We start from the raw sequence: 26,565 nt of genomic DNA, 5'->3' as shown, positions 1-26,565 counted from the left end.
ATGACAACCGGTGAAACGCCATCATCACAAGAGGGTTCTACTCAAAACTCTTTCCAAAAGAATATTAGAGGGAAAACTGATATAGCTTGGGGGCATTGTAAATTGCTTAAGGAAAATGAAAAATCTATTATATTATGCATATACTGTGATAAAGTTATTCGGGGAGGTGGAATTAATAGGTTTAAGAGTCACTTGGCTCGTGAGAAAGGTCAAGTTGAACAATGTAAAAAGGTTCCCGCAGATATTCGTTTTCAGATGAAACAAAACATTGATGAATGCAAGAGCAAGAAAAGAAAAATTCAAGAAGAAAATAATGATAGTTACTCTTTCCCACATATTGAAGAAGGTGAAGTGTCAGAAGTGGAACAATCAACATCAACATTTTTAAAAGGCAAGAACCGCATTGGTAACTTTTTTATGCCTAGAACAACTCCTGGAGCTCAACCTACCTTAAAAAGTGTGTTGCAAAGCAAAGAAGTGATAGAAAAATGTGACCTTGCTATTGCCAAATGGTTCATTGATGCATCAGTTCCATTCAATGCAGCTAATTCAGCATATTTTCAACCTATGGTTGATGCTTTATGTAGTATGAGTCCAGGGTACAAGGTTCCAAGTATGCATACTATTCGTGGTCATTTGTTAAATAGGTGGGTTGATGATGTAAAGAAGCTTGTAGAAGATTATCGTTTAATTTGGAAGAAAACAGGTTGTACTCTTATGGCGGATGGGTGGACTGATCGGTGTAGGCGAACTTTGATCAACTTTTTAGTTTATTGTCCTAAAGGAACTATTTTTCTTAAATCTGTTGATGCTTCTCATGCTTCTAAAACTGCTGATATGTTGTATAAGCTTTTCAGAGAGGTGGTGTTATATGTTGGGCCAGAAAACATTGTTCACATGGTGACAGACAATGCTGCCAATTATGTTGCCGCTGGTAGGTTATTGGAAGCAGAGTTTCCTAAATTATTTTGGTCTCCTTGTGCAGCACATTGCATTAATTTGATGTTGCAAGACATGGGAAAGTTAGAGGAAGTAAGTATAGCTGTGTCACATGCCTCAAATATTACTAAATATGTCTACAATCATTGTTATGCATTGTATTTGATGAGAAAGCACACAGGTGGAAGAGAAATACTTCGTCCTGCTCCAACTCGGTTTGCAACTAATTTTATTGCTTTGCAAAGTATTTTGGCTCAAAAAAATCCACTAAGAGCCATGGTAACATCTAAGGAATGGACAAGCTCAACTTATGCCAAAGAAGCAAAAGCAAAGAAATTTGTGGAACAAGTCTTAAACTCTGGGTTTTGGACTAAATGTGCTGATATAGTAAAACTCACAGAACCACTTGTACGTGTGTTGCGTATTGTTGATAGTGAAGATAAACCTGCCATGGGTTTTCTTTACCAAGCTATACATAAAGCTAGAGAAGAGATATTGAGAAGGTTTAGAAGAAATAAGATGAAAGTGGAACCTTACTTGAAGATCATAGATAACCGTTGGGATTCACAGCTTCGTAGAAATCTTCATGCTGCTGGTTATTGGTTGAATCCAGCTTGTAGATTTAATGATGAAGAATTTGAACAACATTTTTCCACAACATCTGGACTTTTAGATGTGATTGAAAAGTATTCTCATGGAGATCCTGAACTACGAAACAAATTGACTACTGAGATGAGAATATACAAAGATGCTGAGTTGGATTTTGGAAGGCAATCTGCTTTGTATGAAAGAAATACAGTTATGCCAGGTAACTTCATAACTTGTGACTTTGTGATCCTTAATGTTTATTTAAGTTTAATACATATACTGATTTATTTCATGCAATATTCTAGATCAATGGTGGGAATCTTATGGGTGTGGTGCACCAAATCTACAAAAGTTAGCTATTCGTGTTTTAAGTCAAACTTGTAGTGCTTCGGGTTGTGAGCGCAATTGGAGTGTATTTGAGCATATTCATTCAAAGAAAAGAAATAGGTTGGAGCATCAAAAGCTTAATGATCTAGTTTTTGTTCGTTACAACTTGAGGTTACAACATAGGTATTATTATGTTTCTTTCTTTTTTTGTGTCATTTTATTTCTAAATACATGTACTTAGATTTAAATACATTACATATTTACATGTGCTTAGGAAAAAGAGACATCAAAGTTATGATCCTATTAATCTTGAAACGCTTGATGACCATTCTAATTGGGTAATGGAGGATTCCCCACCATTTTTAACCAATGAGGAAGTGGATGCACTACGTAATGACCTTGCAAATATGACCATCCAATCAATTTCAAGTGACATTGGTATTTTTTTTATATTGTTATTTCATTATTTTGTATTTGTTATCACTAAATTTGAATTTGTAATTACTAACTTATTTCTAAATTATTGTCATAGATCAATTAAATTTGGATGAGGATGATGATGATGATGTACAAGCACAAGATGATACTATGGAAAACATGAATTTAAATGAAAGCAATATTGAAGAAGTTATTGGAGAAGGATTTGAGATTTTTGATGAAAGAGTGGTGGCCACAACTTTTACTCCTTGGACATAAATAGTTTATATAGATTTGTTTAAATCTTGTAGTTCAATTATGTTTAAATATTATTTGTAGCTTTGTTATGTGACTTGTTATATGTTTGAACTTACAAGTTAGCTTGGAACTTATGTGTGTTTTTTACTTGTTTGAAACTCATATTTAGAACTTGTTTTATTTGCTTAAAACTCATGAATGACATTATAAAATTATGTTAAAATGTGTTTGTAATTTTTGTGGAGTTTATTTTAAGGTATGATGTGATTTTTTTTTTTTTTGAAATTTATAGGTATGAAATATGTATAACAAATATTTTTTTAATTTTTTTTAATAAAAACCGGGTCATGCGGTTTAATAGGTGACCTACCGGTCTAACCAGTGACCCATTGACCCAGTACTCTCACCGGTTCAATGACCGGTCCGGTTTTTAAAACACTGCTTTTGATAGACATTTGCCACTTCATGATTGCACCTTCTTTCAAATTCTATCCTTGAGAAAGCCAAAGATTGCCCTCTTGTTTCGTCCAATAAAAAATAGTCTTCCTATATACTTTCCAATCCCCCGAGCATTTAGCTATTCCTAACTAGTTTGATATTGAGTTTTCATGTATTTAACAAGTATCCACAAAACATGTATGTATTTTAATATCTATCTTCGTTCTTATATTTTTTTTAATAAATACTAATATATCCATTGAAATTATTAAGTTAATAATGTGTTATAGATTTTTTTTATTCATAAATATCTGAATATAGATTTTTAACTATCCTAAATGCATCAATACGTAACTTTTAAAATGATAATTATCGTAATAGATACACAATAAATTGCGACATATGGATAAGAATTAATGTTTATAAATCTTTTCAGAAGCTAAATAGTTATCATCAGATACAATTTGATGTAGGAACAAAATTACATATTTCTAAAAATTTAAGACCAAAATTCATAATTTAAAATAGAAACTAAAATAACGTAAATAAATAAATTAAGAATTGAAGGGCGACCAAAAATGTAACTTAACCTAAATTTTTACTTTAATACAAACAAAAACTAATTTTCATTTTCAAAATAAAATGTCGCTCTCAAAGTCAAATATACGACGAAACTCTGGATCCTTGGCGCATTGCGCACCATAGCCGCTTGTTATATCTGACCAATCACCGCCAAAGTGTGTGCGATACTCCTTTCCCTCTCTTCACTCTTCCATTTCCCGTTTTTCTGCTTCTCTTTTCCCACTTCTCTTCCTCCATGGCCTCCGAGAACGCCGCCGCCGACGACGCCGTCAACGGCTTCACTCGCCCGGAGATGTACACCGAAAACCTCGCCGGCACCGTCGACGCCTACGACCGCCACGTGTTCCTCTGCTACAAGAGCCACGTGTCCTGGCCCTCGCGCATCGAGGCCTCCGACTCCGATCCCCTCCCCAAGCGCGTCGCCGCCGCCTTCAAGGCCCGGAAGAACGACATAACCGTCAAGGTTCGTGAGCGGAAAAGGTTTCGTACGTTTTTTTTTTCTTCTTTTTTTCCGCTATTGTTGCTACCATCTGAGGTTGACTTCGGTGGTTTGACTTTGCAGACGAAAATCACTGTGTGCGAGGCGCGTGAGGAGGCTGGCTTCTCCGACGGCGACGTTTTGATTTTCCCCGAAATGATTAAATACAGGTGAATTGGAGGCTCTGTTTTGATGTGCTATTATCAGGGTTTCGTTTTTGTTATTTATTGAACTGAAGCTGAGCTTCGGTTGTTTTTGTTAGGGTTTTGTTCTGTGTGGTAAACAAAACCTGAGTTGAATTCAGCTAACATTTGAGCTCGGATGGGTCAAGTTAATTTTAAATCTTGAGTATTTTGTATGCAATGCTAGGTAGATTTTCTGAGATGCATATTGTGAATTGTGTGTAACGCCGGAACTGTATGGATTTTCTTGCTTGTAAGGTGTAGAGCTAGGCTTTAGTCTGCAAATGGTTCGAAGCGTTTAATATTATATTATTATAATTCAAACTATTGTATTTTATTCATAGTTGTCAATAGCGCCAAATAGTAGCGCTACCGTTGAATCAATTGTGTAGCGTTTCAGTTTGAAGTATGGCTACAAATGCCCGGAAAAATCGTGTCTTTAGGACTGTTTGAGGTAGCTGGCAATTCTGGATTTTCCTCCCTCCTTTGATTCAGAACTCAAACCCTAATTTTACTTTCTCAGGCCCTTTTGTGTGCATTCTGTTATGGAAAAGTACTCAGTGTTAAACTCTCTGAAGAACACCCACCCTTCTTCATCAACATTTCCCAGTGTTTTCCAGCCAGCTATGACAATTTTTGACCCCCAACCTCTGCAGCCTCTGTTTTCCATAGTTTCCGGTCATCTCTAACCTATGGCCATTATCTGTCAAACTTGTCACTGTTTTTGGCCAACTGTGACATTTGCTGCCTTGCTCTGTTCTCTCCCTGCATTGTTCTGTGGTTTAATCTATCTTAAACAGGTTTCTCATCTCTCTGATTTGTGCTCTCTTCTATGTTTACCACCCCCCTCCCTTCTGTTCTAGTTGGGTTAGTGGCTTCCCTCTACCTACTACAGCATTTTCAGGGTTGGCCACCACACGCAACTATTTGGGATTGACAACTATGATATTATTATAGTTATTGTACTGTAGTTTTAATAACAAGTGGAGGAAAATATTTTGGCTACAGGATGCAGCCTGATTTAGTTCCACTCTGCTAAACTGGTGATGATTTCCTTTGCAAATGTAGGGAATATTAAGGTTGTAGTTTGCAACTTAAGGGATATGGAAGGGTGTATCACTGGAGGGGTATTTCTCCCCATTTTTCTTTAGTGATGCCATTCCTCTCTGCATAGTGAAAATTTTAAACTGGTATTTAGTTGAAGTAATGTCTCTCTTAAATTTGGTCTTTATTGATGAATGAGGGTTTTTGGGTTGGGTGTTGAGATATTTCTGTTGTTTTGAGACCCTTTAATTTGTTCTTTAAATTGGAAGGGGTTTGGAGGAATCAAATGTTGATAGCTTTTTTGAAGATGTTTTGATAAATGGTAAACCATGGAGTGCTGGAGTGCCAGAGGTGTTGAGCGGTTCGCATGTTTATGTATGTGCCCATGCAAGTCGTGATGTGAGATGTGGTGTTTGTGGGCCAGTTCTCATCAATAAGCTGAATGAGGAAATTGAGCTCCGAGGCTTGAAAGATCAGATATCTGTTACTGCATGTTCTCATATTGGTGGGCATAAGTATGCTGGGAATGTAATCATATACAGCCCAGGAGCAGATGGAAAAATTACGGGTCACTGGTAAACTCTCTGACCTCCACAGTTGCATCCTTTAATTTTGAAGGAATTCATCGCAGATTAATTGTAGCACATAATAATTATTTACAGGTATGGCTATGTTACTCCTGATGATGTTTCTGAATTGTTGGACAAAGATATTGCAAAGGGAGAGGTCATACACCGACTTTTGAGGTTGGTATTTTTGTGGTTATGAATTGAGTATTTTGATTTAATGTTAATTTGAAGGATATGTTATTTCTTATGACAAAATGAAACATTTATAATAATGAAATGTGATTTTTAAAATTCTAGAAGTATTATGCTGTTGGCTGCTGGACTATATGGTAGATTGATCAAAACAATCACTGTTTCATTCCACGCACTTGTACATGCATTAACAGTTGATTTGAGGAGGGTTTACAGAGTTGGAGGCTACATATTTTTCTCATGCCTTTGGATGATTATTAAATTTTGACTAGATGTTTTTATTTATTTCTCCTCTTCTCTGTTCATTATTCTGGTGTTGATGAGTTGCATTGCAGAAATACTTGAGCTTAATGGGTGGAAATTTTTAAAGGAAGAATGTGTCTCTAGTTTGATTGTGATCATATTTGGATTTGAAATTATTGCGTCAAGGATTTTGTTCTTCATAGGAAGAAATACATCATACCCCCCTGCGTATCATAAATACCTGTCTTTATGCTGTCTATTGTTGTCACATCTGATGAAATGCAAAATTATTAGAAGCATTTCGTTGAAGGCTTGAGATATTTACTTAATAGGTGAAATTTTATTTTATATTTACTGAACATTTTGTAAATGATGTAATTATCCAAGTTTCTTTCTCATATTTTTACTGATTCTTTAGTCATTTTGCTATTTATTGTTGGTAGCTTATGGAAAATGACGTGACATATATTTTATATTGGTTAAATATACGTGAAAACTTTTTAAGTTTTAGTTCTTACACATGCATAGAAGTTAAGTTTTGCCCCCTTCCATTATTTGTTGACAACTTGACCTCAAAAAAAACCTTGGCTGTAAAATACCACTTCAAAAGTTTTCTGAGGTGATAAACTTCTACAAAAAAAATGTGTAAGGACTAAAACTTATAGTTTTCTTGCATAGGGACTAAACAATGATGTCTATGCCATGTTGGCCCAGTTGAATGGATGGCCCACTATAAGATATCAGATATATATTGATATGTCTATAATTCACTTTTTTGTCAGCCTTGTCTTGAGAAAATCTAAATGGGCATCTTCTTGAGCTTATGTTTTAAAATAGTGAAAGCGGAAGTTGGATTTCTTCATCTTGGGTAGCAGTCATTCCCTATATTGGCATCTATATCAAAATAATGCAGCCTTCATTCATTGTCGTGTGCATTAATTCTCATCCATCTATCTGAATGTTGGTTTATGTCCTGCTTCTATTTGTAATGATTTTCTGTCGGAATTATTTCCTTTGTTATCCGCCCTGGTTTCATAATTTAAAATAGTCAAAGGAAAAAAATATTTTGTAGTTTCAGTAAATGGTATATTGTCATTGATACTGTTCAGTTGCTTCATGTAGTTTAGGCCCTTCAGTGTTTTTTTTTTCCTTCAAAGTAGAACATATCATTAAAAATTCAACTATAGAGTCACATGGAAGCCATATAAACCTAATGAGGTACATCCAGAAACAACCACTTACCAGAAGAAAGACAAAGAAAGAGTAGCTAAAACATGGGCCGGTTTGTTTGCTTTCCCTAGGAACATGATTGAGAGTAAAACACTGGAAATTCTGTATTAATCCTTCAAGATCAGCAATAACTCTGGAAATTCTGTATTAAGGATTGACATTTTCTTTTCTTATAATGGAGGGATATATGCTAATATTTTTAAAATTTATACTACAGGGGCCAAATGGGGCCATCGGTTGCAGAAGTTAAGGGAGCAGATGACCAGAAAGTTGCCAATGGAGAGGATACCGCCAGCAAGGAAAATGTTGGTGGTTGTTGCCAGGGTGTTAATGGAGTTTCTTGTTGCAGAAGTGCAAGTGTTGAGAAAAACAACGAAATTGAAGAAACACCTGAAGCACATAAAAAACAGGGGAGAAAAATCTGTTCTAATTGGCCAGTATTACAGCAGCGTGATATTCTCGCAGCTGTTGGTGTGGTTGGAGCAGTAGCAGTTGTAGCTGTGGCTTACAAACTTTATAGAAGAGCAGGGTAGATTACTAAAATATGTTTTAGGTTGCTTGGGAGTTTATTCGCTCGATATTTTTTTTTTTTGTCGAGGTTCAATAAGATCAAGAAACAATTACGATAACCACTATTTAAGTTATACATCGACGCTTCCGCTTGTTGCACGGAAGGAATAGTTAAAAGTCTAGCAACAGATGTAGTGATGAAAACTTTATCATCTTTTTGAAGCCAACAGAATTATGATATTGCTGCTGAATGTTCCATAATGATATGTTTCTTTACTTACGTCACTGGCATTCTATGATACATATGTGACTACTAACTTATAATAATAAATATCCATATATAATCCTATTATCCAAATTCATACTTGTCATTGTTTACACTGGATATGACCCATTATACTTTTGTACATTTGCAAATATTTTGCTGGGGTTTCTCTCTAATGTTTAGGCACGTGAAATTTTATTAAGCTTAGATCTGAATCCATTCTTTCTTAAATAATAAGACAAGGTCTTCTAGAAAAGATAAAAGTAGCACGTTTTTTTTATGTAGGACTTCATAATTATTATAGATTCCATTAATTACAAATTTTGTGTGCAGGCAATGATTTAAATCTGTTCTGGTTTATATGATCTTAAATTATTGCCATTCGGTTTTGCAAGCGACAACTGATGTGTTTCTTTTTTTAATCACTAGGCGACAACTGATGTGAAAAAGCAGTGTGCTGCTTACTTAGAAAAAAAGAAAAAGAAACACCACGCCAGGTATTTGCTGACAACTTTTTTTTGTATTCTTTACTCCATTAGGATAGGATTTAGATTTTCAATGTAGCATCAATAATTGTAAAAGTGGAGCATAATAATCAACTAACGTAACCAACATCAAATTTCAAAATCATACCGGAAGATCTCTAACCAATCTTTATATACACAGAATGTTATGACTTCTACAGTATTAGTCCAAATGACTGATATTTATTTGAAGTCCTAAACAAAGTAGTCACTTCAATGATATAAAAACGTTAGAGAAAAAGGTAATGCGTTACATTCGAGCTTAAAACTATGCCACTGTTAACTTGAAAGATTATGTACTAAGTTTTGCAACCATCTCCTCAACCAATCTCAGCGTAGTCTCAGCCAATTCCTCTCCTTCGACATCATCAATTTCTTCCATGATCCGTTCTACAACCTCATGATTAATTTGCTTACTTGTTGAACCGTAATTGGAGCAATCCCTCAGAAGCAGCAACAATTTCTTGGCCAAATTTCTGGCTCTCCAAGTTCCATCCACACTTAACTGAAGCAACCCTGGCATCACTCCCTCTCTCAGGATCATTCCTCTGTACTTCTCTCTGCAGCTTTGGCAAAAAAGTAGTAGTGTCGCCACTGCATGCTCTTTGCTTTGAAATGACCCATCTTCAATAGTCTCCACTAGTGTCCTAACTGCTCCACCAATACTAGCAGCCTCACAAAGTGCACTCTTTGATGAAGAGACAATGTGTTCTAGCAACCCAATTGCTTTGTCAACCAATGTGGATGACTTTTCTGATCTGTGGATAAGTTCAAGCAAGGAAAGTAGGACCCCAGAAGAGACAATGAATGTAGTAATAATCTCTTGGCAGGTTGAGAGGTTGTGGAGAGTGGCTAATGTGTCAAGCTGGGACTGAGTGCTACTATTGCTATTGAGAAATTGTGCCAAGAGTTGGATAGCCCCAGAGGAAGCAATTGCTACCTTATTTGAGTTGCAAGAAGAGATGGTTAGCAATGTGGCTATTGTCAGTTCCACCACTGTCTGGCTTTGGCAATGGAAGAGACTCAGCAACACTGGCAATGCTCCTGACTTGATGATCCGAGACTTGTTTCTGTGAAACATGTAGAAAAGCTTGTGTGAGATTTCAGCAACACGTGAAGGAAACCTTTTGTGGGAATTCGTGAAATTGAAGGGATTTATATTCTCCATTGTGTTTTTGTACATTACTTTATAGTAAAGTATCATGATGGTAGAACAAAATTTATATTAACAAATGGCAAGCATTGGACATATCCCTTAGTTCCATTAACAAAAACCAATCATGGGAGCTTTAAAAAAGTTCAAACTTTAATCATGGAGACACATTCTTTATTATTATTTAAAATTTATTAAAAATTACAAAAAATTGTGAATTTCACATCTTAGTTAATAAGTGCATCGTGTAATTTTGTAATAAATTTTAACTACTAAGAGTGTATTGTTTGCCCTATTGCTATAAAACAATGTTGGAAGGAGCAATGTACTATTTCAAAAGAAGTAAATTTTGAGAATCAAATTGTTCTGGTCTCTAAGCTTCTCATAATGGAGTTCTTCTGGGGTATAGACATATACTATATATGGCTAATGAAAAATCTATAATAACTAGGTGAATGAACTAACCTTTCACTTCCAAAGGCAAGGCTAAGTAGAGCACAAAGAGAAGCTTCAACGGCTTCATAGTTTTGAGAATGAAGCATGGAAATTAGGGGTACCATAACTCCACTTTCTGCCAAATTGTGCCTCTGCCTTCTGCTGAATTTCCTGAGTTCCATAGCTGCTTGAATTTGCATTTCTGTGTTACCATTCCAAAGGTTTTCCACAACCTCTTTCTCCATTGAAGCTTTCTCAGTGTGCTCTCTTCTTTTGCTTTGAATCACTCAAAACTCCACATTTTCTCTGTTAGACAGTGGTAATTGTAGTGTAGCCTTAGGGTGGTTGCTTGAAGAAGTAACATTACGCTTTTGCGGTTACCCCAATCCATTGTTTCAGCTACAAGCAACATAAAATTCTTTTGGTTAGCTTTTTTTATTCTCTTTGGTGAACATTAGTATTAGAATAAAAACAAAAAGGAATGTCAAATTTGCTAAGTTTGAATCTTCAACTTTCCTTACTCAGAAGTAAATATTATTTTATATTTAGATTTATACTCAATTTTATTTTGAGCTTTTATTTATTTTAAAGTTAATCTAATCCAAGCATGCAATAAATATTCTATCGAACTTTTCTAGAGATTTTGTCTTTGCTTTGAAGAAGGGTTAACATTTCTACATTATGTGGCATTTTGATATTTTTTTTTCCCATGAAGGTAAAGGTATCTTAGTAGGACCTCATGAAGAATACCGTTGTTAATCACATGCGCAACAACATTCATTATTTTTTCCTTGAATTATGCCAAACCCCTTTCGAGCTTTGACTTTGTTATTAGAGCCACCAATAAAACATAATCATAAGAGTAACCAGAAAATTTGAAAACAAAAAGGGACACAGAAACTATCGCAGAACCCCTTGTAATAGAAGAATTCTTGTAGCGACAACAATTTGTTGAAGGTGTAATCACTGTTTAAGGAAATCACTTATTTTATTTACCATGGAATTTTATATTGATTTAAATTAATCATCTGTTATCTTTAATATTGTACATAAATGTGATGTTTTTCTTATGAATTGTAAAATAAACGTATGAAATAGATAAAAGGGCTGTTTCACACATAAAATCTTTTTTTCATCTTTGACTCATATTTTTTGGAAATTATAATTTTTAAAATTCATATTTTGTTTCGGAATGTCATAAATATAATTGAGATATCTAAAACATTCCTCGGAGAGAGACATAATTATATATATATATATATATAAAAGGCTGCCTTCATTGGAATCTTGAATTCCCACTTCCTTTTATGAAAAAAAGTTTTATCGGGAAACTTAATTATAAAATAATTCTTGGGAATGTTAGATTATTAAGAATGATTTTAAAATTTTCATATTAAACCTGAGATTCATATTAAAATTTAAAGAATACCCCTAACAATCAACCTCAAAGCACAGGGTAAAAGGAATCTCAAGACAATGAGTAATACCCTCCAATTTATGAACATATTATTTGTTATTTATTTAAATGTAGTGTGATGTGATTGAAAGTCTGAATATCTGTTTGGAAATTATGAGACTTTCAATTAAATTCATAATGGTAAATAATATCTAGATTTAGAAATTTGGTAAACTCCAAAATTAAACCGGAAAATAGAGTAATAATTAAGTGCTTTGCCAGATGGCAGAAAGACCAACTCTTCCCCCTTTCTTAGCCTAACTCAGATGTAGTAGAATAAATAAAGAAAATAGTTTAAAAATTTAGGAAAAATATTTTGTAAGCTTAGAATAATATTTTAGTAATAAGCTAATTGTGATTTTTTTAATATATTTTTCTGAGTAAAAATAAAATAAGTGTAATAAATAAATTAAAGTTAAAAGGAGCAAAATTATGAAATAAATTTCAAATACTTTAAAATTTTAGGAAACTGGGATTTTAAGCACAAACATATGTTTAGAATATTATTTTAGATTTTTCTTATAGGAATTTCCTTGGTCTCCCAAGTATCAATATATCATGGCTAAATGACTCATCTTTCATATCCTGAATGTAAAAGTCTGTAGGGAAAATCAAATCTTCAACCTTGACAAACACATCTTCCATAACTTCAAGTGGCTTTATAGTGCTCTTGTTTGCCAACTAAATGACCACACCTGTAGGCATCAAATCACCAATCTGTAATAATCTAAAATAGATGTAGGCATGACATTAATAGAAACATCAAGATTTAGCATAATATTTGTAAAAATTTCTTCTCATATTCACTCTCTCATCCCCCTTTAGTTTCTTCTTGTTGGTACACAATTCCTTAGGGAACTTTGTATATTTTGAAATCTATCAGATGATAGCAAGGAGAGAAATGTTGACTTCCACCTTCTTAAACATGTATAACAACTCATTATCTGACTCAAATCTCTTCTTTGTTGCTATTGCTCTACTTGGGAAAATGAAGAGGAATATGATTTTTCATAATTGATGCATCATCCTTTTTTTGTTGCAATGATAGTTGAAGAATCAAATTCAGGTATTGTACTTGATTATTGTTGTGGTTATTATGGTAACTCCTTGCCACTCCTCAAGGTAATGGCACTAACAGTCACCTTTTGATTCATGATTGTTTGGGAAGGAAGATTACCAAAACCTTATGACTAGAGTTGATTGATTATAATGGACAACTGTCCAATCTGAGTCTTCAAATCTTGGATAGTGGCAGTCATATTCTACTAAAACAACATGTTGTTGGAAACCATTTGTTGCATCATCTTCTCAAATAAAAGACTACTCTTCTATGTAAAAGGAGGATGAGGTTGCCGTTGTTGTTGCTTAAATAGAGGTTGGTACTTACGTACATGTTGGAATGGTATCTCTTGTTACTATTGCCCCTATTTCAAGTTTGGATGATCTTTCCAACTAGGATTGTATGTATGAGAGTATGAATTATAATTTTGTTGTTGCTATAGAAGTCTATATTGTTGGCTAGTGTACATTTTAGAAACATTAGCATTTGTTTCTTGCAAAGTAGGACATGCATATGAAAGATGTTCTTTGGAAGCACAAATTCCACATACTCTTGTTGGAAACCATTTATTGCACTTACCTGTTATTGTTGGCCAATTACTAGATGGCTCACCATGGTAATCAGCTTATTCAACTTATTTTCAAGCCTTTGATTATTTGTTTCAAAAACAACACCAACACTAGCACCATAACCAGTTTCCAACTCATTTACTCCCTAACAGCTCCTCTGAATCCAAATTGTTGAGTGTTGGCTTCCATGTTTGTAATGAGTTGCCTTGCAACAAGTGGTGTCTTATCCATCAGTGCTCCTCCACTAGTTGCATCAATCATGCTCCTATCCATCAATATTAGTCCCACATAGAAATATTGCAGGAACAATTGCTCACTTATTTGGTGATGAGGACAAGTGGCACATAACTTGTTGAATCTCTCCCAATACTCATACAAAGTTTCACCATTTTGCTACTTTATTTCACAAATCTCTTTTTTAATTGTTGCAGTTCTAGAGGTAGGGAAATTTTTTTCAAGGAATAATATTTTCATCTCATGCTATGTAGTGATGGTTGCTGGTAAAAAGTAAAGCCAATCTTTTGTAGCACCATCCAAAGATAAAGGAAATGCCTTCATTTTGACATGATCTTCTAGCGCTCCTTGAGGTCTCATGGTGGAACACACTATATGGAACTCCTTTAAATGCTTATAAGGATCTTCATTTGTAAGTCCACAAAACTTAGGCAACAAATGGATTATCTCGGATTTAAACTCGTAATTAACTTGATTTTCAGGATATTGGACACATCGTGGTTGACGTACAACATTAGGTGAAACAAAAGATTGGCTTCCATGTTTTTAGTTTCAGAATTTTTAGAATGATAAGAATGAAAATAAAAAATAAACAAATCAACAAAAGTAGGATTAAGAATTATAGACCTGGCAACTACACTACTACTATTCCTAACTTTTAACCTATGAAGTGTTCTTTCCATCTTTGTATCCAAATCACACAAAACTCAAAAATTAGATCTAGTCATACATTAGATAACACATACAAGGCACACAGTAACTGCACAACTACATAATTGAAAAGTCAACAGAAAGTCAAAGTCAATAGAAAAGTCAAATATACTTCTAACAAGTCCTATAACATGCAAAACACTACCAGATGAATTTTAAAAAACTATTTCAACACTAGAACATCATTTCATATCATATTTCCTATTTTTTTTTATAACCTTTTGGTGATTTTTAAAAATTAAAAAAAAAATATTGAAAAAGTGTTCTAAATGAAGGAATTTGGTAAAAATTAACCCCGATGCTCATAATCAATTTGTGATATGGGAACCTTGATGCATGAATTTTCGCACCTTTTGACAAAATTTTAGCCCAATTGGAGCTACTTCGGCCAAATGACCAAAATAGCCCTATTTGTAGAAGATGTAAGAATTTGGCAATTCTAAGGTTAGGTTACTGCTAAAAGGATAAGTTTGCTCAAAATCATGTTTTACCTTTGGGAACCAAATTTCACCTCAATTTGACAAGAAATGAAAATTCTATCTAGGGTCTAGAGACGAAAAATAAAGACAAGTTTGATTTCTACTAATATGATTTCTACCACTCCTCTATTTTCCCCTATTTTCATCCTTTATTTTTGCAGCCTACTTGCAACATTAGAGACCAAAATAGAGATAGAAATAAAATAGAGACAAATATAGAAACAAAAAAAATCAAATCGTTAATACTCAACACAAAGGTTACTAGATACAAAAACAATTAATCAAATATTTAATAGGCGTAATAAAATCAGAATACAATGACTTATGTCCCCAGCAACAACATCATTTTGACAGCATTGTCGAATCACTATAAAAGCAACTAGATTTTTCCCAAAGATTTGTAATATAGGGAACAACCTAGGTCATTCTTCTCTAAAACACAAGCCAATAGGATCCAAAATTATCACAAAATTAGGGAGGGGAATTTTATGAACAATAAAGAGATATTAAAATATTACAGACACAAATAGAAAATTCAATCAGAAAATTCAATAAAAAAATTACATCGATTCAAAATTTCAATCATTATAATAAAATTTTCACAATTTAAATTATAATCTAAATTCAATCAACCTAAATCAACATGAACATAATATAAATGTAGATCTAAATCTAGATCTATTGAATTTCATAAAAAATGAAACGCAATCGCGATCTCATAGTTTTCTTCAAATTTAAGAATAGTGAACAGTTGATTTAGGCGATTTAAGTTATTTTAGGTCTAGATCTAAAATTAATCTTCAAATCTAATTTGGATCCATTAAAACAAAATTCATAATCATGAAGAATGAAAAATAGATCTAGAATAGAGAAGAAGATGAAGAGAATTCGTTTGGTATAAAGATCGGGAACTCAAATTTTACAATAGTTTTTGAAACCTAGAATCGGATGAATAGATTAGGCACACATCTTCATCAAGACGCTACAGTTCCTTTGTGTAAGAAAGTTTAAGGAGAAAATTCCAAGAGAGAAAGAGAGAGAATTTAGAGAAACCTGTATAGGAAACAACTCCCAAAACAAAAATTCTATCTCCCAAATCATAGGTCCCATCTTACCCATTTTACTCAACTTTATTTATTATCACTAACATCGGTAGCTCAAATCTAAATTTCATATTCCACATAATAACTTATTTACTTTTTCACTATCCTTCATTAGTGTCACATCACATTACCAAATGTCCTTGATAGTAAATTTAAAGAAAATAATTTCATCAAAATCTTTTTATCAAGACCTTACTTTCCATTTCTTTTATTATCAACCATCCTTGATGGTAAAATAAAAATATTTTCAATTTTTTCACAAACTCTTTTCTTTCCCTCCTAAAAATACTTTTGACTCAAAAACCACATTATACAATATTCAATATGCATTACTATTGATTTATCACTTCAAAATCATTCTTAATTGAACTTTTCAAATACAATTTAAATAATTTTCACAATAGCATCCAATCATAAACAATCAACAACTTTAAGACTCAACCTTTAAACATCAAATTTGTCAATAAGTATAATAAAAAAAACCATATAATCTAACCTAAGGTTCCATGCATCCAAACATAGAAATAATGATCAAGACATCCTAAACTCAAAGGCATGAATAAAATTGAACATCTAACCTATACCTATTTCTTCAAGCTTGCTAGTTTTCTCTTAATTTCATTGATTTCTTCTTTTCTTACTTCTTTTTCTTCCTTCTATCTTCTTTCCTTCCTTTCTTCTTGAAATTTTAGTTGTTTACTCCTTGGTTGTGGTAAAGAAGATGAAATTTTTGGTGTTTCTTTGGCTTGGTTTATGTCTTGGTTTAAAGTGTTGTAGTGAGCTTTTTGGTGTGGTTTTTTTTCCTTTTGTACTAATCTCCACCTCTAATCTCAAATATTCTAGATTGGTGATTAAGTTTCCATGTTGTAGATATTTATAAGACTTTTTAGAATTTTGTTGAATTATTTAAATATCTTAATGGTTAAGTTTCCAATATATTTAATCAGATGGTGATGAGGTGTCCACTCTCTAACTTTTTGAAGAATTATTTAGTTATCTTAATAGTTAAGCTTTCAATTCATTTTAATCATATGGTGGTTAAGTGTCCACTTTATGGATATTTATAAAACTTCCTAAAATTTTGTAGAATTATTTAAATATCTTAACGATTAAGCTTCCAATCCATTCTAGATGAACATTTTGTAGAATTTTATAGAATTATTTAAGTATCTTAATGGTTAAGCTTCTAACTCATTCAATCATTTGGTGATTGAAATCCATTTTATAGAACTTTCTAGAACTTTGTAGAATTATTAAAGTATCTTACCAATTAATTATAGTTTTGAGAAACTAATATTATCATTAAAAACTTTACCATAAAAACATAAGATTAAAATCTCTTGATCATCTCTTAATTATGCTAATTAATTAGAATTTACTTATATTTCATAATTTGATTGGTTGGGACTTATATTTTAGATTAACCTAACTAAATATTTTATTAATTATTCTAAGCATATTATAATTATGATAAATTCTTTAGATCCTATTGAATATTTTCTCATAATTTTCTAGCGTAATATTTTAGCAGAATAAATTTTCTAAGTTAAATCTTTACAAAATTTTTATAAATTCTAATTTAGAGATTTTTCTTTAAATGTATATATTATTAATTTACCCTCAATAAACTATAACATAAGTTATAAATAAGTTAACCTCTCTAACACAAAAACATTTTATACTTAATAGTGTTGTACTCTCCAAGAAATAGTCCAATTATATATATAAAAACTTATATTACTAAACTCAGATATTTTATTTTTATTAGTACTATTATTTTTGTATAGGATTGCATTAGTCTTGTTCAAATAATCTCATAGTTTTTTTTAAAATATATTTATTAGCTAAAAAATATAATAATTTATAGATAAATATATAGGTAAGAAATTTTAAAAAAACTAGGGTGCTACACAATGCAATTCTAAATAATTCCTTTATCACACCTAACCCTTTGCAAGGCCATGAACCATGAAGACAACAACCATATTCATAGACCATTTATCACTAGTCAAAACATGCATCTTACAAGGGTCTCATCTCAACGAATATCTCCATGAAACTTGTAAATAAAAGAAGACTTGAAGAGAAAAAGAAGAACGTTGTGAATATTGTGAATATATTTTTATTATTTTAGTGTGGAAACTATTAAAAATTCTCCAATTCTTGTAACCTTTGTCTAGTGGATGATCTTGAGAAAAGTCTAACTCTAGACTATCCTTGCCTTCGCAAGTCATTTTTCGAGTTTACTTAATTTACATATCCTTTCTAAAAGGGTTAGCTTGTAAACAACAAACCTTTGCCTACCATGTAAGCTTGAAGAAACTAGTGAAAGAATACTACAAAAGTTGATTGTGTTAGTAGTTAGATCAAAAGACAATCTTGAATCCTCAAAAAATAAGTTTTATTACTAAAAAACTGAAGTAAACGTCAAAATACAAAAAGGGGGTTGAATTGTTCCTTTTAAAAAAAATTCTTTTGTTTTGTTTATATTAACACTTTTAAAAAGCCAGTTGTGTAAGTTAAAATAATTTTGATTTATAATATACTTTATAGAAAACTGTTCTAAGTTAAAATGATTTTGGTTCAAAATATACTTAGATGATAGTGCAGTGATATAATAAATTAATGTTAGAAGATATCTCACTTTATTATTTTTATTTTTATTTTTTTCTATTATAAAATATGGTTTACATGTATGAAGTGGATTTCTCTATGAAATAACAGAGGATGAAGTAGCAAAGAATATATCTAATAGAGCTTGAATGGTTTCTCTTCTTTTTTTGGTCTTGCTTACTTTTAGGTAAGAAGAATACAATAAATCCATTGGAGCTTGGTTTGTTCTCTAAGTTCAATGTTGACCTCAATATTTCTTCTTGTACCAACCAATCTTCATACACGAGGTGCCTTTTGAGAATGTCTACGGATCAAGACTTTTGAAGAAGAACTTTGAGAAGGAATGTTTCAATTGAAGTCTTCTATTCAACATCTTGGGATAGACATTATCAATGGTGTTGTATATCATTTATTAACATATTCTTTAATACCCTTATAAGGTGTCATAAGGGTGATCTTTTGGTTATTCTTTTTGTTTATAAAGGACAACATGACATGTTATGTGCAACCTTCTGATCAACCTATTTATCTTTTGTTGAAACACTTAAACAAGATCATTAGCACACACATAAGTATTTTTTTTATTTATATATTTTAGGCTAAAAATATGTGATTTATTAAAATCAAGATAGGGTAGGATTTAACACAAACTTGAATGTTTTGTTAAAGAAATATCTTTTAGATTAATAGAAATATGAAAGTTAATAGAGGATTGGTTATGATGACATATAGTCTCTCAAATAAATCACTTTGTTTGTCTAAGATGAATACATTATATATATATATATATATATATATATATATATATATATCATTTATGATATTTGATAACCAAATTTTCTTTGTTTATAATATTCCTTAATAGATTGAAGGAATAAAAAATTCTTTGGTAATTGAACTTCTAAAAGGAATAGAGATATGATTTTTCATCAAAGAAAGATCAAGCAAATATCTCAAAGAGTGTGAAGTCTTAGATAAAGTCATTTTCGACTAACACATACAATAACTTTGTTGGTTCTTGTTTACTAGAATCTAGAAGGGGGTTGAATAAATTCTATCTTAAGAAGACTTTATTTTTTAAATTTCTTGATTTTAACCTACCAAGATATTCAATACTCAACCTCTAATAAATTTTATTTAACAAATTACAGTAGATTACAAGGTACAATACCAATATAGTAGAATTTCAATGTTAATGCAGTGAGTTAGTCACTTGTAATTGTAGACACCCAATTTCATCCGGACTCACAAAAGCAATGAAATGGACATCTATTATCAAGGAAAGGAGCTCCCAAAACATGAAAACAATAGGACATGACATCAGAAGGCCTAAAGCCCAACAAAGGATGACTTAGTAGCCCAGAACGGGCTGTTCCAGAAATGGAACGACCTGTTCCCAAACTGGAACGGGTTGTTCTCAAGCTGGAATGACCTGTTCTAAAGTTGGAACGGGTTGTTCTAAAACTGGAACAAGCCGTTCCAAACCACAAAAAAGGCCTAAAACCCTAGTCTGGAATGAGGCGTTCCAATGTGGTAGTTTTCTGTTAAAACTCAATTTTAGAATGGGCCGTTCTGATTTCAAAACGGGTCGTTCCAGGATGTGAAATTAACACATAACGTACAGATCTAGAACAGCCCGTTCCGAATCCAGAACAGGCCGTTCTGGCAATTTATGATGTCTATAAATAGCAGACTTGGGCACAGTTCTCAGGGCCATAAAATTTCGTCCAAGATTCCTTAGAGCTCAAAATTTCTCTTTCTATCTCCTCTGTATTTCTTGAGATTTGTGAGGAACATTGTAGTGTGTTAGGTCGCCAAAAAGCGCCTAAAGGTCTCCATATTTGAAGATCTAATAAAGCTCACACAAGAGGTATTTCAATCAACCCTCATCTCTCCTTCTATTTTCTCATTTTTTTTAAAAATATTATTGTAATAAAAGCAGTCATGTAGACATTTTAGGGTCAACCGCTTAATTTAAATTTATTTATGTAAATAAAAATTCATAAAGGGGACTAAATATTTATATTATTAATTCTTATTGTGTTATTTTCATCATATGGAACCGATTTAGGGTGTTTTAGGGGTGCTTAATACCTTCCCTATACGTAACCGATCCCCGAACCCAATTCTGGTTTTCAAGGTCATTATCGGACTTTTAAAAATATTTTCTTTTTCCAATGTTTTGAGTAAAACATTGGTGGCGACTCCATGAACGCTATTTTCAAAACCATTAATTAAGGATTAGTCTGGTGTCCGAGCATTCCTTAACTGATGAGATTTTTAAAAGGATGTCTAAACCATAGGTCGCAAGATCGGAAATTTTTGGGTTGCGACAGATGGAGACTCCACTGGGAAGTTTAAAGAGCGTCAGACCCATATAAATGATGAAGTTAATAAAATAAGAATAATAATTTAAATATTTTTCCCCTTTACTTTGTTTGTTTTATTTGTTTGACTTTAATATATGTTTGCTTGTTTAAATTCTGCAGCTATTTGAATACAAATTGTACACAAACCATAGCACACAACAGTCCCCATACACCCAGGGGCATGAGGGTATTAAATATAAGGAGTGGTTGACGTACGACCGACCCAAGTTTGGCCTTGGAGCCTGCGAGTCTTGTCGGAAATCACACTCAAGGTGATAATCGGTTAATCTAGCCCAAAATACTGCAACAAACCTTAGAGTTTTCTAGGTGACGATGACAGAGATACTAGGTCCCTAAAATGGGGGCACCTTGAGGGCCTTAAAACCAGTGAGAATTGAACTATCCTATATAAAGCATTTTCTTTGACAGGGATCGCAGACCATGGAGTGTATCGTTCATGGATTCGTTTGTATGAGCATGTTTATTGCATTTCGTTGATTCAAACTATTTATTTATTCATTTTTTTATAATTCCCCCTAAGATAAAGAAAAACAAAAAATGCATTATCATGTGAAAGAAAACCTAGTATGAAAATAAGATCTGTGAGAAACATACATCCCTTCTTTAAAAAAGGGGGGGGGGCATCATGCATTTTCTAAAAAAAATAATAAATAAATCAAAATCAAACACAAATATATCAACAAAAATAAAAAAACATACATATCATTATTTAGGATCACTAAGGGGATTTGTATCAAAGATGAAAAAATCAGCGTGGCCTTTTTCACATCATAAAATATTATGAAGAGGAACACCGATAACTCACCTCACAGCGAGGATGAGCCATCGAATCTTTGTTAGGAACCCCCTTTCATGCATCTACATCCAAATAGTTTAATATGAAACTATTCATTGTCACTCGAAGGTGGTTTTTCAACACTCCATACTCACGAACTCTTAGGGTGGAAGAGTCATGGGAGTTTTACAAGAAGGAATTCATGTACTTTTTAAGGAGTTCATACAGCTCAAACAACAAATGGCTAAGATGTTTGAGACCATGACCAGAATGCAACATGACATTGACGACATTAGAGGCTATCTGGGTGCCTTAGAGGAACAATTGAGAACCATTGAGGACCACAACTTTGGCGGTAAAAAAAAGGTTGGGACCCATCTAATACAAGACATCCCATTCGGATATGAAACCATAGAGCCCCCACCATCGGACAATGGTCAGTCAAAAGGGCTTTATGAAAAGAAGAGGGAAGAAGGGATCCACACTGTCATCTTTGCTCCAAAGAGTCGAGCTACATCACAGACAAAGCCTAGAGATGACAAGGTAGTAGACAAAATCCCCATCACGTACGCAGAGCTACTACCCCAACTCTTGGAGGCCTCAATGTTAGTACGACTTCCTCCAACGAAGAAGATGGACCCTCCTTACCCACTGCGGTACAAGCCTGAGAAAAGGTGCGACTATCATTCTGAATCTCTAGGGCACTCCGTGGAGCGATGCAAGGCCCTACGATTTCATGTGCAAGGACTTAGAGACGTCGGTTGGTTGAAATTTGACACCAACACACCCAACATCAACAAATACCCATTGCACTGATGTTGTGAATTTTACTCGTATTTTAGCACTTTAATTCACAAGAATTCATAGCATAATCATGCATATCTTTCATGTTTTTAATAAATTTTTATATCATTTTCCTATTTTATGCTTTTCTTGGTATGTGTTGTGTTTTCTCTGAGCAGGATCAAGATTTAAGAATTAAAGAGGAAATGCTGAGCTACAGGGAAAATCACGACCGTGATTCTAAATCACGCCCGTGATTCACCATAGAAAATCACGGCCGTGACTCCCAATCACACCCGTGAACGCCACTGACCCTTCATAGATGTGCTCCAGAGAAGATCACGGTCGTGATTCTCAGTCACGGCCGTGATTCACTTCGCGTCCCAGCTTTTTAAGTTTTACGTTTTATTTTTATTTTATCTTTGTAATTTTTTATCTTGGTAGTTTTACCTTTTTACCCTTTTAGGTTATAAATTAGATGAGGTTAGCCTAGAACGGGGATTTTTTGTTTCGGAGACAATTTTTTTTAGTTTTTGACACTTGGAGAAGGTTGGGCGCCTGTGCCATCGACTCTAAGGTTTGCTTTTCTTTTATTCTTCTTTTCTTGGAGAACTACTATGAACTCCTGTGAGTAGTTTCCCTTTTTCTGGGATCAGGGCTTAGCCTCTGAGAACCTCTTTATTAATGCATTATTCAGTTTCTTAATTTTATTCCAATTCTTGATCTGTTCTTTTATATTTTATATATGAACTTTAATATTATTGTTTTCATAATAACATTAATTAAGGATGAACTGAGAGGAGAACTTGATTATAATTATGATAAACAATTAATCTTAATTTTCATAATCATAGATAATTAGGGATGAACTGAGAGGAGAACCTAATTATCGGAACCTAAAGGAACAGACTTGAGTGTTAAATCACGAGAGTTGATTTAAGTTTTCGAGGAGCAATAGATTAACAAAGATCTTAATGGGTTTAATTGAACGTAATTACCACGAGAGTAGAGATTAATTTTAATTAAACACGTCCTCGTAGCCTGAGAAGGTGCAATGATTAAATTAGGTTAAGACTACCTTCAAAATGGAATAGAATTAATTAATGAAAATAATAATTCAATATTGTTGGAACTCTTTGTGCGAACCCTAGATTCCCGGAAATCTCCTTATCTTATCTTAAAGTTTTATCTTATTCATTAATTGCATTACTATGTCTTTTACCATCAAATCTGATCTTATCATCTCAAAACAAAAATTCAATCTGTTTTAAAATTCAAATTAAAATACTAGTAATTCTAGGTCAAACACGTAGTCCCTGTGATTCGATATTTATTACTTGACGACAACCGTACACTTGCGGTTTTCCATACATCAAGTTTTTGGCGCCGTTGCCGGGGAGTACGTCTCTTGATTTAAATTACAATTATTTTAATTCGAATTTAAAAAAAAAAAAAAAAAAAAAATTAAATAAATAAATAATTTTTTTTTTGTTTGTTAGTATTTACTTCTCCAATTCAGATTTCACGGGTCACTTTCTTTTTTTTTGCAGTGCCTTAGGGTTAATGCAAAAGAGATCTCTACGTCTTGGGAAACCAACACCACTTGATCCTGAGATTGAAAGAACTCTCCTGAGAAGGAAAAGAAACCTTTCTAGAGAATTTGACATGGCTGCACAACGAGATAATTTACCGCTTCGGGATTACTCTGCACCCGTAGCTCGTGGGATACCTGGAGGGGAGATGCAAACTGGAGCTACTGTACCAGCTTCTCTGGTGAATATGCTCAAACAGAACACCTTTGGAGGACTACCATCAGAAGATCCTAATGACCACTTAGAGGGGTTCTTGGAAATCTGTGAGACCCAGCAATTTGATGATGAAGTTTCTGATGGAATGCGACTCCGCTTATTCTCACTCACCTTGAGAGATAAGGCAAAGGTGTGGCTAAGAACAGTGCCTAGAGAAAAGATAGCAACTTGGGAATTATGTGAAAGAGCTTTTCTAGAGAAATTCTTTCCTCCTTCTAAAACTAAAGAATTGAGGAAGAAAATCACTAATTTCCAACAAGGCACTGGAGAGACTATTTATGAAGCATGGGAGCGGTTCAAAGGATATCTTCAAGCATGCCCACAACATGGCTTCAACCGTTGGCTTACCATCCAATTTTTCTTTGAAGGATTGGACCAACAAAGCACCATGATATTAGACTCAGCAGCTGGAGGATCTTTCATGGGGAAACCTATTAATGACTGCATGATTATTTTGGAAAATGTAGCCTCAAATCACAGCCAATACAGTGAAAGAGAAGTCACAGCAAGGAAAGGAACTCCGGGGCGATATGAAGTGAACAATATTGAGTTACTCTTAGCAAAATTTGATACTCTTAATCAAAGATTAGACAAGATGGAAAAAGCTAAGGTTAATTCAGTGGCTACAAATCAAGTATGTGACCTTTGTAGGGAACAAGGGCACACTGCAGTAGATTGTACCTCAATTTTTACTGGAGAAAAAGAAGATACTACTGAACAGGTGGCAGCTTCTCATAATTTCTATGACACTCCTCGAAGAGAGAAGAGTAATCCATATTCCAACACATACAACCCTGGTTGGAAGAATCATCCTAACTTTTCTTGGAAGAATAACCCAGTTCAAGGAACTAGCAATCAGCAACCTAATTTCCGTCCGTCCAATCACTTCATTAATGGGGAAGGAAATCCAGTACAGACACCCTCAATTCAACAAAGTGTTTCAAGATTAGAAAACCTTATGGAGAATTTTGTCACTAATCAAAAACAGACCAATGATTCAATGGCAAATTCTATTCAAAACCTTGCTGTCAAGGTTGAGAATATTACTCTCCACAACAAGATGCTGGAAAATCAAATTGCACAGTTGATGCCTAGTTCAAACAATTCTCCAGGTAAGTTCCCAGGTAAAACAGTTGCAAACCCAGTTGAAAATGTTAATGCTGTTACTTTAAGGAGTGGGAAGAAATTAGACAGACCTGTGTCTAATCAAAATGATAATATTGAGATTGATGAAGACGCTTCTCCTATGGTTGAAAAACCTGAAAAAGAGAGATTAGAAAAAGAAAAAGTATCTTCATCAAAGCCTCAAACTGTTTATCACCCTCCAATTCCTTTTCCTCAAAGGTTAGCAAGGACTAAACTTGATAGACAATTTGAAAAATTTTTAAATATGATCAAACAAGTGTATGTAAACATTCCATTTGTAGAAGCTCTACAACAGATGCCTACATATGCTAAATTTCTTAAGGATCTTTTAGCTAACCGAAGGAAATTGGATGATAGAGAGACTGTTACATTGATCCATCATAATTTGCCCAAAAAACTTAAGGATCCTGGTAGTTTCTCTATACCTTGTCTCATTGGAAATCTAAGGTTTGAAAAAGCCTTATGTGTGTCGCCACCGGCCCAAACGGGCCTCGGCGGTCGCGAAGACGGTCGAGCTCGCTTTTATTTTAGTTTTGAAAATGTATTGGATTATTAGAATGACTTGTTCTCAAACTGAGACCTTGTTGATCTTATCCAATTTATTTATTAAATGTCTCACCAATCCATGTTAATCCCAAGCGGGACCCTCTATGGATTAGTGGTTTTCGTAGTAAAAGGGTTCGTGGAGTCGCCACCAATGTTTTACTCAAAACATTGGAAAAAGGGATAAGGCAATTGATTTTATAAATCAACTTTGGCCATTACAACCAGAGTTGGGTAAGGGAGTCGGTTACGCGTGGGGAAGGTGTTAGCACCCCACAGCGCCCCTTTCGGGTTCCCTATGACAGATTATTTCTAAAAATAATAGTACAAAATTACTAAATTACCCCTATTTATTCTAAACGATTATGAACAAGATATCTACATGGCGAATAAATTAGATATGCTATGCAACAATCAGAAAGCAGTAAAAGGAAGGATTTTGAAGAAGAAACCTTTGAAGCGTGCTTTTATATATTTCGTAAAACTGGGAAGCTTTTTGGCGTTCCCTCGCTCTACAAGCT

General features: G+C 33.6%; 3 protein-coding genes and 2 non-coding genes across 6 annotated transcripts; 3 read left to right on the top strand and 2 right to left on the bottom strand.

The window, feature by feature from the left end:
- LOC145957233 (uncharacterized) lies at positions 1–2,639 on the top strand. Its single transcript, XM_083073456.1, has 4 exons — positions 1–1,747; positions 1,833–2,037; positions 2,129–2,292; positions 2,611–2,639. The coding sequence occupies exons 1-4, from the start codon at positions 1–3 to the stop codon at positions 2,637–2,639; spliced, it is 2,145 nt and encodes a 714-aa protein (XP_082929582.1).
- Positions 2,640–3,683: 1,044 nt separating this feature from the next.
- On the top strand, positions 3,684–8,277 carry LOC109792161 (altered inheritance of mitochondria protein 32). Its single transcript, XM_020351540.2, has 5 exons — positions 3,684–4,012; positions 4,112–4,197; positions 5,523–5,828; positions 5,916–5,999; positions 7,705–8,277. Exons 1-5 carry the CDS (start codon positions 3,785–3,787, stop codon positions 8,018–8,020), a joined length of 1,020 nt encoding a protein of 339 aa, XP_020207129.1. The 5' UTR covers positions 3,684–3,784; the 3' UTR covers positions 8,021–8,277.
- Positions 8,278–8,932: 655 nt separating this feature from the next.
- LOC109792162 (U-box domain-containing protein 45) lies at positions 8,933–15,992 on the bottom strand. Of its 2 annotated transcripts, none has more exons than XM_029270078.2 (4): positions 15,937–15,992; positions 12,455–12,525; positions 10,405–10,773; positions 8,933–9,856 (listed from the first exon to the last, which is right to left on the bottom strand). In XM_029270078.2, the coding sequence occupies exons 3-4, from the start codon at positions 10,617–10,619 to the stop codon at positions 9,079–9,081; spliced, it is 993 nt and encodes a 330-aa protein (XP_029125911.1). In that variant the 5' UTR covers positions 10,620–10,773; positions 12,455–12,525; positions 15,937–15,992; the 3' UTR covers positions 8,933–9,078. The 2 variants fall into 2 exon arrangements, with proteins under 2 accessions (XP_029125911.1, XP_082928496.1); XM_083072370.1 differs by lacking the exon at positions 15,937–15,992 and adding an exon at positions 13,470–13,561.
- Positions 13,779–13,883, top strand: LOC114915391 (small nucleolar RNA R71). Its single transcript, XR_003803369.1, has one exon. It is a non-coding gene; the product is annotated as a small nucleolar RNA R71 (small nucleolar RNA).
- Positions 15,993–24,581: 8,589 nt separating the features above from the next.
- LOC145957620 (small nucleolar RNA R71) lies at positions 24,582–24,688 on the bottom strand. The gene has a single exon (XR_014433663.1). It is a non-coding gene; the product is annotated as a small nucleolar RNA R71 (small nucleolar RNA).
- Positions 24,689–26,565: the final 1,877 nt, after the last annotated feature.

The sequence above is a fragment of the Cajanus cajan genome, chromosome 4 (assembly GCF_000230855.2).
Source record: "Cajanus cajan strain Asha chromosome 4, NIPB_CcT2T_4, whole genome shotgun sequence".
NCBI classification, from domain to species: domain Eukaryota; kingdom Viridiplantae; phylum Streptophyta; class Magnoliopsida; order Fabales; family Fabaceae; genus Cajanus; species Cajanus cajan.
Note: the sequence above shows the minus strand (reverse complement) of the source record. Positions and strands in the feature narration are given on the sequence as shown.

Bases quoted from the DNA above. Each gene is read 5' to 3' on its own strand.
- LOC145957233 (XM_083073456.1), top strand. From the start codon at position 1: ATGACAACCGGTGAAACGCCATCATCACAAGAGGGTTCTACTCAAAAC. The intron at 1,748-1,832 runs GTAACTTCATAA...GCAATATTCTAG, and splicing joins AAGAAATACAGTTATGCCAG to ATCAATGGTGGGAATCTTAT. The intron at 2,293-2,610 runs GTATTTTTTTTA...TATTATTTGTAG, and splicing joins ATCAATTTCAAGTGACATTG to CTTTGTTATGTGACTTGTTA.
- LOC109792161 (XM_020351540.2), top strand. From the start codon at position 3,785: ATGGCCTCCGAGAACGCCGCCGCCGACGACGCCGTCAACGGCTTCACT. The intron at 4,013-4,111 runs GTTCGTGAGCGG...TTGACTTTGCAG, and splicing joins AGAACGACATAACCGTCAAG to ACGAAAATCACTGTGTGCGA. The intron at 5,829-5,915 runs GTAAACTCTCTG...AATTATTTACAG, and splicing joins GGAAAAATTACGGGTCACTG to GTATGGCTATGTTACTCCTG.
- LOC109792162 (XM_029270078.2), bottom strand. From the start codon at position 10,619: ATGGAGAAAGAGGTTGTGGAAAACCTTTGGAATGGTAACACAGAAATG. The intron at 9,857-10,404 runs GTTAGTTCATTC...CATGTTTCACAG, and splicing joins CTTGCCTTTGGAAGTGAAAG to AAACAAGTCTCGGATCATCA.